The 17,882-nt window shown below is 30.6% G+C and overlaps 1 protein-coding gene across 1 annotated transcript in view; it reads right to left on the reverse strand.

Annotated features, from left to right (window-relative positions):
• Positions 1–17,805, reverse strand: part of LOC103312381 (uncharacterized) — a 137,712-nt gene extending 119,907 nt beyond the window's left edge. Inside the window, exon 1 of the mRNA XM_064358155.1 lies at positions 17,612–17,805. Coding sequence (XP_064214225.1) covers positions 17,612–17,639 — 28 coding nt within the window. The 5' untranslated portion in view covers positions 17,640–17,805. The remainder of the gene's footprint in view (positions 1–17,611) is intronic.
• Between the last annotated feature and the right edge of the window lie 77 nt (positions 17,806–17,882).

Genomic DNA, 17,882 nt, shown 5'->3' on the forward strand with positions numbered 1-17,882 from the left:
AAGTGGCTTGCTCAAAATTTAATGCAAATAAACATTTTTTTTGGTTTCATTTTTATTATTATTTTTTTTAATGCTACAAACGGAAGCCAACGTGGAAGCGATATGAAGGTAGGTGTATTTTATTGCTGTGTGCTGTGTATTTATTTATTTCACAAACCAATAATTTCATAAAACTTAATTGCAATTAAAATCATTAAATGCGGTATTGAAAAGTGATATTTTGAGTGACACATTTTAAATACAGTAACTATAAATAAAATAAACCACTCAAATAATTTATTGCCACGAAATTTTGCCTTTAATTTCAATGAATGAAAGTGGCTTGCTCAAAATTTAATGCAAATAAACATTTTTTTTGGTTTCATTTTTATTATTTTTTTTTGGTTTCATTTTTATTATTATTTTTTTTAATGCTACAAACGGTAGCCAACGTGGAAGCGATATGAAGGTAGGTGTATTTTATTGCTGTGTGCTGTGTATTTATTTATTTCACAAACCAATAATTTCATAAAACTTAAATGCAATTAAAATCTTTAAATTCGGTGTTGAATAGTGATATTTTGAGTGACACATTTTAAATACAGTAACTATAAATAAAATAAACCACTCAAATAATTTATTGCCACGAAATTTTGCCTTTAATTTCAATGAATGAAAGTGGCTTGCTCAAAATTTAATGCAAATAAACATTTTTTTTGGTTTCATTTTTATTATTATTTTTTTTTGGTTTCATTTTTATTATTATTTTTTTTAATGCTACAAACGGTAGCCAACGTGGAAGCGATATGAAGGTAAGTGCATTTATTTACTGAGGTATTGAATTTGATTTGAATTTTAATTGCCACAAATTGAAACGTATTGTGTATTTTTTATTTTGTTTAATATTGACAAACGTTGCTTGTTGTAACTTTCATGCAAATAAAGATTTTTATTGGTGTTGTTTTAATTTTTTAAATGTCTTGCTACAAACAGTAGCCAACGCAGAAGCCATATGAAGGTAGGTGCATTTTTTTGCGTTTTATCTTGTGATGTGTTGATTTAATAGCTTGTGTGCCATATATTATACCGTATTGTGTATTCTTTATTCTGTATAATATTTATTAAAGTCGCTTGTTGTAACTTTCCTACAAATTAATTTTTTTGTTGGTTGTGTTTTTAATTTATTTTTTAGGTTTTGCTACAAATGGTAGCAGATGCAGTATAAAGGTAAGAGCATTTATTTAACGCCAAGTGAAAAAGCTTTGATTTTTGTGTACTATTTTTTCATTTCACAAACCAATAATTCCTTTATTCCCTTCATTTGAAATAATCATTGTTTACCTCATCCTTATATCCATTTTTCCTGGCAAGAATGCTCTAAACCTCCACGTGGTTCTTGCCGGACAAATTAGTTATTGACTAATTTGACCAATTAGAGCAATCCTTAAATATAACATTGTTGACTGTTTTTTACAGCCGTAAAATTATGTCGCTTGTTGTAATTTTCATGCAAATAAAGATTTTTTATTGGTGTTGTTTTTAATTTTTTTTAATGCTACAAACGGTAGCCAACGTGGAAGCGATATGAAGGTAGGTGTATTTTATTGCTGTGTCGTATTTATTTATTTCACAAACCAATAATTTCATAAAACTTAATTGCAATTAAAATCATTAAATGCGGTATTGAAAAGTGATATTTTGAGTGACACATTTTAAATACAGTAACTATAAATAAAATAAACCACTCAAATAATTTATTGCCACGAAATTTTGCCTTTAATTTCAATGAATGAAAGTGGCTTGCTCAAAATTTAATGCAAATAAACATTTTTTTTGGTTTCATTTTTATTATTATTTTTTTTAATGCTACAAACGGTAACCAACCTGGAAGCGATATGAAGGTAGGTGTATTTTATTGCTGTGTCGTATTTATTTATTTCACAAACCAATAATTTCATAAAACTTAATTGCAATTAAAATCATTAAATGCGGTATTGAAAAGTGATATTTTGAGTGACACATTTTAAATACAGTAACTATAAATAAAATAAACCACTCAAATAATTTATTGCCACGAAATTTTGCCTTTAATTTCAATGAATGAAAGTGGCTTGCTCAAAATTTAATGCAAATAAACATTTTTTTTGGTTTCATTTTTATTATTTTTTTTTGGTTTCATTTTTATTATTATTTTTTTTAATGCTACAAACGGTAGCCAACGTGGAAGCGATATGAAGGTAGGTGTATTTTATTGCTGTGTCGTATTTATTTATTTCACAAACCAATAATTTCATAAAACTTAATTGCAATTAAAATCATTAAATGCGGTATTGAAAAGTGATATTTTGAGTGACACATTTTAAATACAGTAACTATAAATAAAATAAACCACTCAAATAATTTATTGCCACGAAATTTTGCCTTTAATTTCAATGAATGAAAGTGGCTTGCTCAAAATTTAATGCAAATAAACATTTTTTTTGGTTTCATTTTTATTATTATTTTTTTTAATGCTACAAACGGTAGCCAACGTGGAAGCGATATGAACGTAGGTGTATTTTATTGCTGTGTCGTATTTATTTATTTCACAAACCAATAATTTCATAAAACTTAATTGCAATTAAAATCATTAAATGCGGTATTGAAAAGTGATATTTTGAGTGACACATTTTAAATACAGTAACTATAAATAAAATAAACCACTCAAATAATTTATTGCCACGAAATTTTGATTTTAATTTCAATGAATGAAAGTGGCTTGCTGAAAATTTAATGCAAATAAACATTTTTTTTGGTTTCATTTTTATTATTATTTTTTTTTGGTTTCATTTTTATTATTATTTTTTTTAATGCTACAAACGGTAGCCAACGTGGAAGCGATATGAAGGTAAGTGCATTTATTTACTGAGGTATTGAATTTGATTTGAATTTTAATTGCCACAAATTGAAACGTATTGTGTATTTTTTATTTTGTTTAATATTGACAAACGTTGCTTGTTGTAACTTTCATGCAAATAAAGATTTTTATTGGTGTTGTTTTAATTTTTTAAATGTCTTGCTACAAACAGTAGCCAACGCAGAAGCCATATGAAGGTAGGTGCATTTTTTTGCGTTTTATCTTGTGATGTGTTGATTTAATAGCTTGTGTGCCATATATTATACCGTATTGTGTATTCTTTATTCTGTATAATATTTATTAAAGTCGCTTGTTGTAACTTTCCTACAAATTAATTTTTTTGTTGGTTGTGTTTTTAATTTATTTTTTAGGTTTTGCTACAAATGGTAGCAGATGCAGTATAAAGGTAAGAGCATTTATTTAACGCCAAGTGAAAAAGCTTTGATTTTTGTGTACTATTTTTTCATTTCACAAACCAATAATTCCTTTATTCCCTTCATTTGAAATAATCATTGTTTACCTCATCCTTATATCCATTTTTCCTGGCAAGAATGCTCTAAACCTCCACGTGGTTCTTGCCGGACAAATTAGTTATTGACTAATTTGACCAATTAGAGCAATCCTTAAATATAACATTGTTGACTGTTTTTTACAGCCGTAAAATTATGTCGCTTGTAATTTTCATGCAAATAAAGATTTTTTATTGGTGTTGTTTTTAATTTTTTTTAATGCTACAAACGGTAGCCAACGTGGAAGCGATATGAAGGTAGGTGTATTTTATTGCTGTGTCGTATTTATTTATTTCACAAACCAATAATTTCATAAAACTTAATTGCAATTAAAATCATTAAATGCGGTATTGAAAAGTGATATTTTGAGTGACACATTTTAAATACAGTAACTATAAATAAAATAAACCACTCAAATAATTTATTGCCACGAAATTTTGCCTTTAATTTCAATGAATGAAAGTGGCTTGCTCAAAATTTAATGCAAATAAACATTTTTTTTGGTTTCATTTTTATTATTATTTTTTTTAATGCTACAAACAGTAGCCAACGTGGAAGCGATATGAAGGTAGGTGTATTTTATTGCTGTGTCGTATTTATTTATTTCACAAACCAATAATTTCATAAAACTTAAATGCAATTAAAATCTTTAAATTCGGTGTTGAATAGTGATATTTTGAGTGACACATTTTAAATACAGTAACTATAAATAAAATAAACCACTCAAATAATTTATTGCCACGAAATTTTGCCTTTAATTTCAATGAATGAAAGTGGCTTGCTCAAAATTTAATGCAAATAAACATTTTTTTTGGTTTCATTTTTATTATTATTTTTTTTAATGCTACAAACGGTAGCCAACGTGGAAGCGATATGAAGGTAGGTGTATTTTATTGCTGTGTCGTATTTATTTATTTCACAAACCAATAATTTCATAAAACTTAATTGCAATTAAAATCATTAAATGCGGTATTGAAAAGTGATATTTTGAGTGACACATTTTAAATACAGTAACTATAAATAAAATAAACCACTCAAATAATTTATTGCCACGAAATTTTGCCTTTAATTTCAATGAATGAAAGTGGCTTGCTCAAAATTTAATGCAAATAAACATTTTTTTTGGTTTCATTTTTATTATTTTTTTTTGGTTTCATTTTTATTATTATTTTTTTTAATGCTACAAACGGTAGCCAACGTGGAAGCGATATGAAGGTAGGTGTATTTTATTGCTGTGTCGTATTTATTTATTTCACAAACCAATAATTTCATAAAACTTAATTGCAATTAAAATCATTAAATGCGGTATTGAAAAGTGATATTTTGAGTGACACATTTTAAATACAGTAACTATAAATAAAATAAACCACTCAAATAATTTATTGCCACGAAATTTTGCCTTTAATTTCAATGAATGAAAGTGGCTTGCTCAAAATTTAATGCAAATAAACATTTTTTTTGGTTTCATTTTTATTATTATTTTTTTTAATGCTACAAACGGTAGCCAACGTGGAAGCGATATGAACGTAGGTGTATTTTATTGCTGTGTCGTATTTATTTATTTCACAAACCAATAATTTCATAAAACTTAATTGCAATTAAAATCATTAAATGCGGTATTGAAAAGTGATATTTTGAGTGACACATTTTAAATACAGTAACTATAAATAAAATAAACCACTCAAATAATTTATTGCCACGAAATTTTGATTTTAATTTCAATGAATGAAAGTGGCTTGCTGAAAATTTAATGCAAATAAACATTTTTTTTGGTTTCATTTTTATTATTATTTTTTTTTTGTTTCATTTTTATTATTATTTTTTTTAATGCTACAAACGGTAGCCAACGTGGAAGCGATATGAAGGTAAGTGCATTTATTTACTGAGGTATTGAATTTGATTTGAATTTTAATTGCCACAAATTGAAACGTATTGTGTATTTTTTATTTTGTTTAATATTGACAAACGTTGCTTGTTGTAACTTTCATGCAAATAAAGATTTTTATTGGTGTTGTTTTAATTTTTTAAATGTCTTGCTACAAACAGTAGCCAACGCAGAAGCCATATGAAGGTAGGTGCATTTTTTTGCGTTTTATCTTGTGATGTGTTGATTTAATAGCTTGTGTGCCATATATTATACCGTATTGTGTATTCTTTATTCTGTATAATATTTATTAAAGTCGCTTGTTGTAACTTTCCTACAAATTAATTTTTTTGTTGGTTGTGTTTTTAATTTATTTTTTAGGTTTTGCTACAAATGGTAGCAGATGCAGTATAAAGGTAAGAGCATTTATTTAACGCCAAGTGAAAAAGCTTTGATTTTTGTGTACTATTTTTTCATTTCACAAACCAATAATTCCTTTATTCCCTTCATTTGAAATAATCATTGTTTACCTCATCCTTATATCCATTTTTCCTGGCAAGAATGCTCTAAACCTCCACGTGGTTCTTGCCGGACAAATTAGTTATTGACTAATTTGACCAATTAGAGCAATCCTTAAATATAACATTGTTGACTGTTTTTTACAGCCGTAAAATTATGTCGCTTGTTGTAATTTTCATGCAAATAAAGATTTTTTATTGGTGTTGTTTTTAATTTTTTTTAATGCTACAAACGGTAGCCAACGTGGAAGCGATATGAAGGTAGGTGTATTTTATTGCTGTGTCGTATTTATTTATTTCACAAACCAATAATTTCATAAAACTTAATTGCAATTAAAATCTTTAAATGCGGAATTGAAAAGTGATATTTTGAGTGACACATTTTAAATACAGTAACTATAAATAAAATAAACCACTCAAATAATTTATTGCCACGAAATTTTGCCTTTAATTTCAATGAATGAAAGTGGCTTGCTGAAAATTTAATGCAAATAAACATTTTTTTTGGTTTCATTTTTATTATTTTTTTTTGGTTTCATTTTTATTATTATTTTTTTTAATGCTACAAACGGTAGCCAACGTGGAAGCGATATGAAGGTAGGTGTATTTTATTGCTGTGTCGTATTTATTTATTTCACAAACCAATAATTTCATAAAACTTAATTGCAATTAAAATCATTAAATGCGGTATTGAAAAGTGATATTTTGAGTGACACATTTTAAATACAGTAACTATAAATAAAATAAACCACTCAAATAATTTATTGCCAGAAAATTTTGCCTTTAATTTCAATGAATGAAAGTGGCTTGCTCAAAATTTAATGCAAATAAACATTTTTTTTGGTTTCATTTTTATTATTATTTTTTTTAATGCTACAAACGGTAGCCAACGTGGAAGCGATATGAAGGTAGGTGTATTTTATTGCTGTGTCGTATTTATTTATTTCACAAACCAATAATTTCATAAAACTTAAATGCAATTAAAATCTTTAAATTCGGTGTTGAATAGTGATATTTTGAGTGACACATTTTAAATACAGTAACTATAAATAAAATAAACCACTCAAATAATTTATTGCCAGAAAATTTTGCCTTTAATTTCAATGAATGAAAGTGGCTTGCTCAAAATTTAATGCAAATAAACATTTTTTTTGGTTTCATTTTTATTATTATTTTTTTTTGGTTTCATTTTTATTATTATTTTTTTTAATGCTACAAGCGGTAGCCAACGTGGAAGCGATATGAAGGTAGGTGTATTTTATTGCTGTGTCGTATTTATTTATTTCACAAACCAATAATTTCATAAAACTTAAATGCAATTAAAATCTTTAAATTCGGTGTTGAATAGTGATATTTTGAGTGACACATTTTAAATACAGTAACTATAAATAAAATAAACCACTCAAATAATTTATTGCCAGAAAATTTTGCCTTTAATTTCAATGAATGAAAGTGGCTTGCTCAAAATTTAATGCAAATAAACATTTTTTTTGGTTTCATTTTTATTATTTTTTTTTGGTTTCATTTTTATTATTATTTTTTTTAATGCTACAAACGGTAGCCAACGTGGAAGCGATATGAAGGTAGGTGTATTTTATTGCTGTGTCGTATTTATTTATTTCACAAACCAATAATTTCATAAAACTTAATTGCAATTAAAATCATTAAATGCGGTATTGAAAAGTGATATTTTGAGTGACACATTTTAAATACAGTAACTATAAATAAAATAAACCACTCAAATAATTTATTGCCACGAAATTTTGCCTTTAATTTCAATGAATGAAAGTGGCTTGCTCAAAATTTAATGCAAATAAACATTTTTTTTTGGTTTCATTTTTATTATTATTTTTTTTTTTGGTTTCATTTTTATTATTTTTTTTTAATGCTACAAACGGTAGCCAACGTGGAAGCGATATGAAGGTAGGTGTATTTTATTGCTGTGTCGTATTTATTTATTTCACAAACCAATAATTTCATAAAACTTAATTGCAATTAAAATCTTTAAATGCGGTATTGAAAAGTGATATTTTGAGTGACACATTTTAAATTTTAAATACAGTAACTATAAATAAAATAAACCACTCAAATAATTTATTGCCACGAAATTTTGCCTTTAATTTCAATGAATGAAAGTGGCTTGCTCAAAATTTAATGCAAATAAACATTTTTTTTGGTTTCATTTTTATTATTTTTTTTTGGTTTCATTTTTATTATTATTTTTTTTAATGCTACAAACGGTAGCCAACGTGGAAGCGATATGAAGGTAGGTGTATTTTATTGCTGTGTCGTATTTATTTATTTCACAAACCAATAATTTCATAAAACTTAATTGCAATTAAAATCATTAAATGCGGTATTGAAAAGTGATATTTTAAGTGACACATTTTAAATACAGTAACTATAAATAAAATAAACCACTCAAATAATTTATTGCCACGAAATTTTGCCTTTAATTTCAATGAATGAAAGTGGCTTGCTCAAAATTTAATGCAAATAAACATTTTTTTTGGTTTCATTTTTATTATTTTTTTTTGGTTTCATTTTTATTATTATTTTTTTTAATGCTACAAACGGTAGCCAACGTGGAAGCGATATGAAGGTAGGTGTATTTTATTGCTGTGTCGTATTTATTTATTTCACAAACCAATAATTTCATAAAACTTAAATGCAATTAAAATCTTTAAATTCGGTGTTGAATAGTGATATTTTGAGTGACACATTTTAAATACAGTAACTATAAATAAAATAAACCACTCAAATAATTTATTGCCACGAAATTTTGCCTTTAATTTCAATGAATGAAAGTGGCTTGCTGAAAATTTAATGCAAATAAACATTTTTTTTGGTTTCATTTTTATTATTATTTTTTTTTTGGTTTCATTTTTATTATTATTTTTTTTAATGCTACAAACGGTAGCCAACGTGGAAGCGATATGAAGGTAAGTGCATTTATTTACTGAGGTATTGAATTTGATTTGAATTTTAATTGCCACAAATTGAAACGTATTGTGTATTTTTTATTTTGTTTAATATTGACAAACGTTGCTTGTTGTAACTTTCATGCAAATAAAGATTTTTATTGGTGTTGTTTTAATTTTTTAAATGTCTTGCTACAAACAGTAGCCAACGCAGAAGCCATATGAAGGTAGGTGCATTTTTTTGCGTTTTATCTTGTGATGTGTTGATTTAATAGCTTGTGTGCCATATATTATACCGTATTGTGTATTCTTTATTCTGTATAATATTTATTAAAGTCGCTTGTTGTAACTTTCCTACAAATTAATTTTTTTGTTGGTTGTGTTTTTAATTTATTTTTTAGGTTTTGCTACAAATGGTAGCAGATGCAGTATAAAGGTAAGAGCATTTATTTAACGCCAAGTGAAAAAGCTTTGATTTTTGTGTACTATTTTTTCATTTCACAAACCAATAATTCCTTTATTCCCTTCATTTGAAATAATCATTGTTTACCTCATCCTTATATCCATTTTTCCTGGCAAGAATGCTCTAAACCTCCACGTGGTTCTTGCCGGACAAATTAGTTATTGACTAATTTGACCAATTAGAGCAATCCTTAAATATAACATTGTTGACTGTTTTTTACAGCCGTAAAATTATGTCGCTTGTTGTAATTTTCATGCAAATAAAGATTTTTTATTGGTGTTGTTTTTAATTTTTTTTAATGCTACAAACGGTAGCCAACGTGGAAGCGATATGAAGGTAGGTGTATTTTATTGCTGTGTCGTATTTATTTATTTCACAAACCAATAATTTCATAAAACTTAATTGCAATTAAAATCTTTAAATGCGGAATTGAAAAGTGATATTTTGAGTGACACATTTTAAATACAGTAACTATAAATAAAATAAACCACTCAAATAATTTATTGCCACGAAATTTTGCCTTTAATTTCAATGAATGAAAGTGGCTTGCTGAAAATTTAATGCAAATAAACATTTTTTTTGGTTTCATTTTTATTATTATTTTTTTTTTGGTTTCATTTTTATTATTATTTTTTTTAATGCTACAAACGGTAGCCAACGTGGAAGCGATATGAAGGTAGGTGTATTTTATTGCTGTGTCGTATTTATTTATTTCACAAACCAATAATTTCATAAAACTTAATTGCAATTAAAATCTTTAAATGCGGAATTGAAAAGTGATATTTTGAGTGACACATTTTAAATACAGTAACTATAAATAAAATAAACCACTCAAATAATTTATTGCCACGAAATTTTGCCTTTAATTTCAATGAATGAAAGTGGCTTGCTCAAAATTTAATGCAAATAAACATTTTTTTTGGTTTCATTTTTATTATTATTTTTTTTAATGCTACAAACGGTAGCCAACGTGGAAGCGATATGAAGGTAGGTGTATTTTATTGCTGTGTCGTATTTATTTATTTCACAAACCAATAATTTCATAAAACTTAATTGCAATTAAAATCTTTAAATGCGGAATTGAAAAGTGATATTTTGAGTGACACATTTTAAATACAGTAACTATAAATAAAATAAACCACTCAAATAATTTATTGCCACGAAATTTTGCCTTTAATTTCAATGAATGAAAGTGGCTTGCTCAAAATTTAATGCAAATAAACATTTTTTTTGGTTTCATTTTTATTATTATTTTTTTTAATGCTACAAACGGTAGCCAACGTGGAAGCGATATGAAGGTACGTCCATTTTATTGTTGTGTTGTTGTTTTTTTTATTTCACAAACCAATAATTCTTTAAAATTTAATTGCAATTACAATGCTGTGTACACCGGCTGTAAATACGGTGTTGAAAAGTCAGTTTGAGTGACACATTTTAAATTCAGTAACTAAAAATAAAATCAAACATTCAAATAATTTATTGCCACGTATTAATTTTGACTTTAATTTCAATGAATGAAAGTGGCTTGCTCAAAATTTAATGCAAATAAACATTTTTTTGGTTTCATTTTTATTATTATTTTTTTTAATGCTACAAACGGTAGCCAACGTGGAAGCGATATGAAGGTACGTCCATTTTATTGTTGTGTTGTTGTTTTTTTATTTCACAAACCAATAATTTCATAAAATTTAATTGCAATTACAATGCTGTGTACACCGGCTCTAAATACGGTGTTGAAAAATCAGTTTGAGTGACACATTTTAAATTCAGTAACTAAAAATAAAATCAAACACAAATAATTTATTGCCACGTATTAATTTTGACTTTAATTTCAATGAATGAAAGTGGCTTGCTCAAAATTTAATGCAAGTAAACATTTTTTTTTTGGTTTCATTTTTATTATTATTATTTTTAATGCTACAAACGGTAGCCAACGTGGAAGCGATATGAAGGTACGTCCATTTTATTGTTGTGTCGTGTTTATTTATTTCACAAACCAATAATTTCATAAAATTTAATTGCAATTAAAATGTTGTGTAAACTGGCTCTAAATGAGGTGATGAAAAGTGATATTTTGAGCGACACATTTTAAATACAGTAACTATAAATGTTAGATTTGAGTGTCAGGGAACACAAAACACAGTCTGTTAAAACAAAAGTTTAATGATGAACTTGATTTCGGAAGATTAACAACAAAACACATTTCAGGCCGACGCCATCACAGTAGCTTCTCTCCTAGTTACTTTCTGACTACCAACCTCATAACCTAAACTAACTAAATATTCTAACACTCGGTCATTCTGACCTTCGAGCGGACCTCCGCTCGACATAAAACAAGGAGCAATGAAATTTAATACACTAATGAAACAAAATCACTTAAAATAGTTTATAGTCAGCCAGTTTCTTTGGCATCCGTCTATTTCGTTTTGGTAGTTCTTCGGTTACAATTGCATCTGGTGTAGAATGTATCTGAACTTCAACAGTTTCGATTTGTGGAAGTTCATCTTCACTACTGTCACTGTCTTCGGATTCTGTGTCTTCGGGTTCTGTGTCTTCGATTGGGTTTCTGTAGAGTTTGAGTTGAGAAACATTGGCTGTAGTCGTAAAAATGCGTCCCTCATCCGCAAGACTGGAGATACGATATATATCCGAAGGCAATTTCTCAATAACTGTTAATGGTCCTCTATATTTGGCTTTAGTTTTTGATGATTGTCCGGTTCCTCCAGGGATGTAGGTTTTGAACATAACGATGTCTCCAACGTTGTATGTCACACCTTGGAACTTCTTCTTATCATATCGTCTTTTATATGCTTTTTGTTTTTCAACAATTGCTTCACGAATTTCTGCTTGGATACTTTCGGGAGGAGTCCAGGTACAATCTTCGCCTTCTGCAAGCTTAGTGAGTTTTCCATCGTCGAACACGGGTAAGTATCCATGAAGGGCTTCAAATGGAACTCTACCAGTGGTTTTATTCAACATAGAATTTAAATTGCGTTCTACCTTGACAATCTTTTTGTCCCATTGTTCTTCGATATCCATTTCGCACATTAATGTGGGTATAAGAGTTCGCATTACTCTTTCCACTTGTCCATTTGCTTGAGGCCACCGGGGAGGTATTAATAAAACCTGTATGCCTAAGCTGTCGCAAAATTCACCGAATTCATCTGATTTGAAACATGAACCCTGGTCCGCCACTACGAGACGGGGTATTCCGTAATTGTCAATACAGTTTTGTAAGGCGCTTACACTTTCACTGGATTTTGTACTCTTCGTGGGGTACAGTTTCACAAACTTCGTTAAAGCATCGATTACCACAAGAATGTAAGAATTTTCGTCGTCGGTTTTTACTAAAGGGCCTACATGGTCTAAATGAATTTTTTCGAAAGGTCGTCGTGGTGGTCTCGGTGGGTGTAGCTCTCCGGGTCGCTTTCCTGATGGGATTTTATTTAGTAAACACTCCGCACACGCACTGATATGTCTTTGTACATATTGTTTCATCTTCGCGAACCAATATCTTTCTCGAATTTTTGCAACTGTTCGGTCAACGCCGAAATGTCCTAATTGGTCGTGATGTTTCACCACAATACTTTTCCTCATTGATTTTGGGATCACATACAGCCATTTTCCAGAACCATTCACGTTAACGTTTCTGAGTAGTCTCGCACTATCTAACTTGTAGGGAAGCACTCGCTGACGTTCCACTGGTGTTCTCTCTTCATTAGGTTTTTTCAAAATTTTGATTAGCTCACGAAGTTCAGCATCTCCATATTGAATCATTAGCACGTAGTCGGTCTCGTCAAGTGTTTGCAGGACTTCTAGTCTCTCATGAATGTGGTCAAGAGTGTCTTGAGAGTCATCGACAGGAGCACGGGAAAGGGCATCCACATGGGCCATTCTTCCACCTGGACGATGTTTAATCTCGACGTCATATTCCTGTAACAAATTAAACCAACGACAGATCTGGGCATTTTGCGTCTTAAAATTATTTAGAAATGTTATGGCTTGACAGTCCGTGTAGACCACAAATTTTAGTCCGATTAACAAATTGCGCAATCTCTCGATACACCAAACTACCGCCATCAGTTCTAATTTCGTCGAATGATACTTCTCCTCAACGTCAGTGGTTTTCTTCGAGATATAATATACGGGATGTAGTTGTCCTGCACTGTCCGTTTGAAGTAGCATTCCCGCCACGCCCGCACTACATGCGTCCGTATGTAATTCGGTTATAGTCGCTTTTGGATTATACAGTTTTAAAACCGGTTCAGCACACAAACTATCGCGCAAATCTTCAAAAGCTGCACTTTGGTCTTCTCCCCACGTAAATGTCTGAGTCTTCCTTGTCAAATCCGTCAAAGGTCGGGCACGTATTGCGTAGTTTCGCAAAAATCTCCGAAAATAACTTGTTAGTCCTAAGAATCTCTTCAATTCATGAATATTTTTCGGCGTTGGAAACTCTGATATGGCTCTCATTTTGGATTTAGCTGGTTGCATCTTCTCACTTGAAATTGTGTAGCCAAGAAATTCAACTTCTTTTAGTCCAAATACACATTTACGCAATTTTAAAGTCAACTTTGCTTTCTTAAGAGCCGTTAAAACCATTTTTAACTTGTCTAACATATCTGTCCAATCTTTCGCACCAAGCAAAATGTCGTCAATGTAAGTCATGCACACTTTATTTCTGAGTGGACCAAGGACTATGTGCATTAATCGGCAAAACTCATATGGGCCATTTGTTAATCCGAACATTAACCTCTCAAACTGGCCTGTCTCGTCTGGAGTTATAAAAGCAGTCTTCTCCTTCGATTCTTCATCTAACGGAATTTGCAAATATCCATGAGCGAGGTCCAATGTCGAAAATATTCTTGATTCACTCAGCATCTCAAACTGTTCATCAATACTTGGAATTGGAAAAGGAACTTTTTCAGTTTGTTTATTCAATCTCCTGTAGTCAACAACTAGTCGAGGTTCACCACTTTTCTTCTGGACCAAGACGACTGGGCTAGCATATTGACTATTTGTTTCCGTCACTATTCCATTTTCCTTCCAATCACGGACTATATTTTTAATAATTTCTCGTTCTCGCAAACTTGCTCGATATGGTTTGGCACTTACTGGAACATTCGTATCTCTAATTTTCATTTTCATCACATCTGTGCAACCTAGTTCCTTTAAATTAAATGCAAAACAAGACCTAAATTCGTTGAAAAGCTTGATTAGCTCGTGTGTAATTTCAGGAGGAGTTGATGGGTCTACTATTATTTGATCTTCAGTAATTTCACACTCTTCGGAAACAACTTCTGAATCTTCTGCCGTTTTCTTATGTTCATCGGTCGAAATTTCCCATTCCGAAAAGGGAAAATCCTCGCGTTTTTTAAAGATTAGCTTGTCGTCCACTCTAAGATAGATTAGATTTTCATTCTCAGTAAATGGTCTGCCAATAATCATGTCCACACTTTGGGCATCATCAGCAACAATGCAGATATCGACATTATCTACGCGAACTTCATCGATTTGAATACCAGTATTCACTACACCTAAGCATGGTATTGGTGAATTATTTCCAAAACCAAACAATTGCACATCTTTTCTCGTGATGGGCCAATTGTTTTCTTTGACAACTGAACTTCTAACTGTGCAAACAGAACTGCCCATATCAATCATTGCATGGATATCTACGTCGTCTACTTTTGTCACTCGTAAATATTTTTCAATTCCATCGCTATCTTCTCTTGGCTTCTGATGGGACGAAATAAGACTAACTTCTTTCTTGACTGTTGCAACTGGTTTTCGCGAAAAATTCTGACTCTTTTCCCCATAAGAATTTTTACAATCCTTTGCCACATGACCCGTTTGTTTGCATTGAAAACAAATCGTTTGTTTTGGTTGAGTACATTTTGACGCCAAATGTCCCGCTTGTAAACAATTGTAGCACTTAATTTCGTTAATGTTTTTACTCGGTTTTATCGAACGTTCATTTATACCGGAAAACGCGCGCGAATTATTCAAAATTCTCGAAAATTCAATGATGTCATGAAGAAGTTCATCCGCGTCTGTATGCGATTTCGCGACTAGTCCTTGCACAATATTTTTATTCGATAGTCCCACAACTATTTGTTCCTTTGTTTCCGCGAAAGGTAACTTCAATTTTTGGCACAATTGGAATTTATCGTGAAAATATGTGGATACAGACTCACCGGGTATCTGTTGCCTACTTTGCATTTGTCGCCAACACTCCGTTGTGCTTACTCCGATTTCGAAGGTTTTCTTAAATTGGGTAACGAAGTCGGTCCATGTTTTGATTTCCGTGCGATGGGCATCATACCATTTTCTTGCCGCTCCCACAAGATGGTTCCTGGCTGTCTCCAAGCAACATTCGTTTGACCACGAATGGATTTCTGCCGTGACGTTTATCTTCTCCAACCATTCGATTGCTGCACCACTCTCACAATCGCCATCAAATGTCTCAACTGATTTCGAAAAATCGGGCACAGTTTGAATCGTTGTTCCACGATTTTGTTGTTCAAGCATCATTTTCATTAGTCTTTCTTCGCTGGCAACACGGTTTTGTTCCATGACTCGTAAAGCATCCGTGAACATCGTCATCATGTCCGCAACAACCTTCTCGGTACCCATGATGATGATTTCTTCCACTGATCGGCTGATCGCAATTCGTCAAAAGAGAAAAATTGAATGACGCTGTAACACCACTTTTACAAACGCCAAACACACGCGCTCACTTATTTTCTCCACACACTGGACTTTTTGGGAAAATCCCACTTCTGATTGTTAGATTTGAGTGTCAGGGAACACAAAACACAGTCTGTTAAAACAAAAGTTTAATGATGAACTTGATTTCGGAAGATTAACAACAAAACACATTTCAGGCCGACGCCATCACAGTAGCTTCTCTCCTAGTTACTTTCTGACTACCAACCTCATAACCTAAACTAACTAAATATTCTAACATAAATAAAAACAAACACTCAAATAATTTAATGCCACGTACTGATTTTGTCTTTAATTTCAATCGATGAAAGTGGCTTGCTCTAAATTGAATCCAAATAAAGATTTTTATTGGTGTTGTTTTTTTTTTAATGTTTTGCTACAAACAGTAGCCAACGCAGAAGCGATATCAAGGTAGGTGCATTTATCTACTGAGGTGTTGAATTTAATAATTTGAGTGCCACATATAGAAACGTATTGTGTATTTTTTATTTTGTACAATATTGATAAACGTCGCTTGTTGTAACTTTCATGCAAATAAAGATTTTTTTATTGGTGTTGTTTTTATTTTTTTAATGTCTTGCTACAAATAGTAGCCAACGCAGAAGCGATATGAAGGTAGGTGCATTTTTTTCGGTTTATCTCCTGAGGTGTTGAATTTAAAAGTTCAAGTTCCATAGATTGAAACGTATTGTGTATTCTTTATTTTGTTCAATATTGGTAAAAGTCGCTTGTTGTAACTTTCATGCAAATAAAGATTTTTTATTGGTGTTGTTTTTAATTTATTTTTGTTGTTTTGCTACAAACAGTAGCCAACGCAGAAGCTATACGAAGGTAGGTGCATTTTATTTTAGTGTTGGATTTTTTTTTAAATTTCACAAACCAATAGTTCCTTTATTCCCTTTTATTTTCTAATAATCATTGTTTACCTCATCCTTATTTCCTTTTTTCCTGGCAAGAATGCTCTAAACCTCCACGTGGTTCTTGCTGGACAAATTAGTTACTAATTTGACTAATTGGAGCAATCCTTAAATATGAATTTTTTTAACGCAATTTGCAAAATCGAGAAATTTTATAAGAATTAAAAAACATCGTTAAGTTCCTAAAGGGTGTTTGTCCGAACATGTTTTTTTACAGTTGAAGGCCCTGTTAGAGGGCATGATTTCCTGCAAAAATAAAGAAAATTGCAGGATATAAAGGGGATAAAAAAAATAAAGTTTGCGAAATCGGAAAATTTTAAAGAATCTTTATAAATTCATTAAGGTTCCAAGAGGTGTTTGTCCGAACATGATTTTTTTACAGTCGAAGGCCATATTGGAGGGCTTAATCTCCTGCAAAAATAAAGAAAATTGCGGGTTATAAGAAGGGTGAAAAAAAATAAAGTTTGCGAAATAGAACAACTTTATAAAAATTAAAAAAATTCATTACGGTCCACAGGGGTGTTTGTCCGAACATGATTTTTTTACAGTCGAAGGCCCTATCGAAGGGTTTAATCTCCTGCAAAACTAAAGAAAGTTGCAGGATATGAAGGGGGTGAAAAAAATCAGTTTGCATTGCTTGAATATGAGAATAAAAATGCAGAAATTAAATGCAGTTAAGTTTTAATTTGTATTATAATGGTCAGATGGTGCCAGCACCATTTTTGGTGTAATCTTCACCGGTATTAGGTGGTTGCCTACCGTAAAACTGTATAACTAGTTGCCTAAATATTTGCATTTTGCAACTTGTCGCTTACCTTCGTTATTTTTTTCACCACGAACCATGGAACAGCATAGAATAAGAACCCGCAATCCATCGGTTTGAACCAAAATGTTTTGCGTCGAATTCTTTGAGTTTCCGTTTCCTTTTTTCCAGTAGTCAAAACACAACTAGTGGTACACCAAAGAAAACACTAAACTATCACATCAAACTTCAATATTTTGTCCAGTTCGTCCAGTTTTTACACAACTAAGAATTATTAACGCAACTTCACTGAAGAAAATTTGTAAATGAACAAAATTTCTTTG

The sequence above is a fragment of the Tribolium castaneum genome, chromosome 1 (genome assembly GCF_031307605.1).
Source record: "Tribolium castaneum strain GA2 chromosome 1, icTriCast1.1, whole genome shotgun sequence".
NCBI lineage: Eukaryota > Metazoa > Arthropoda > Insecta > Coleoptera > Tenebrionidae > Tribolium > Tribolium castaneum.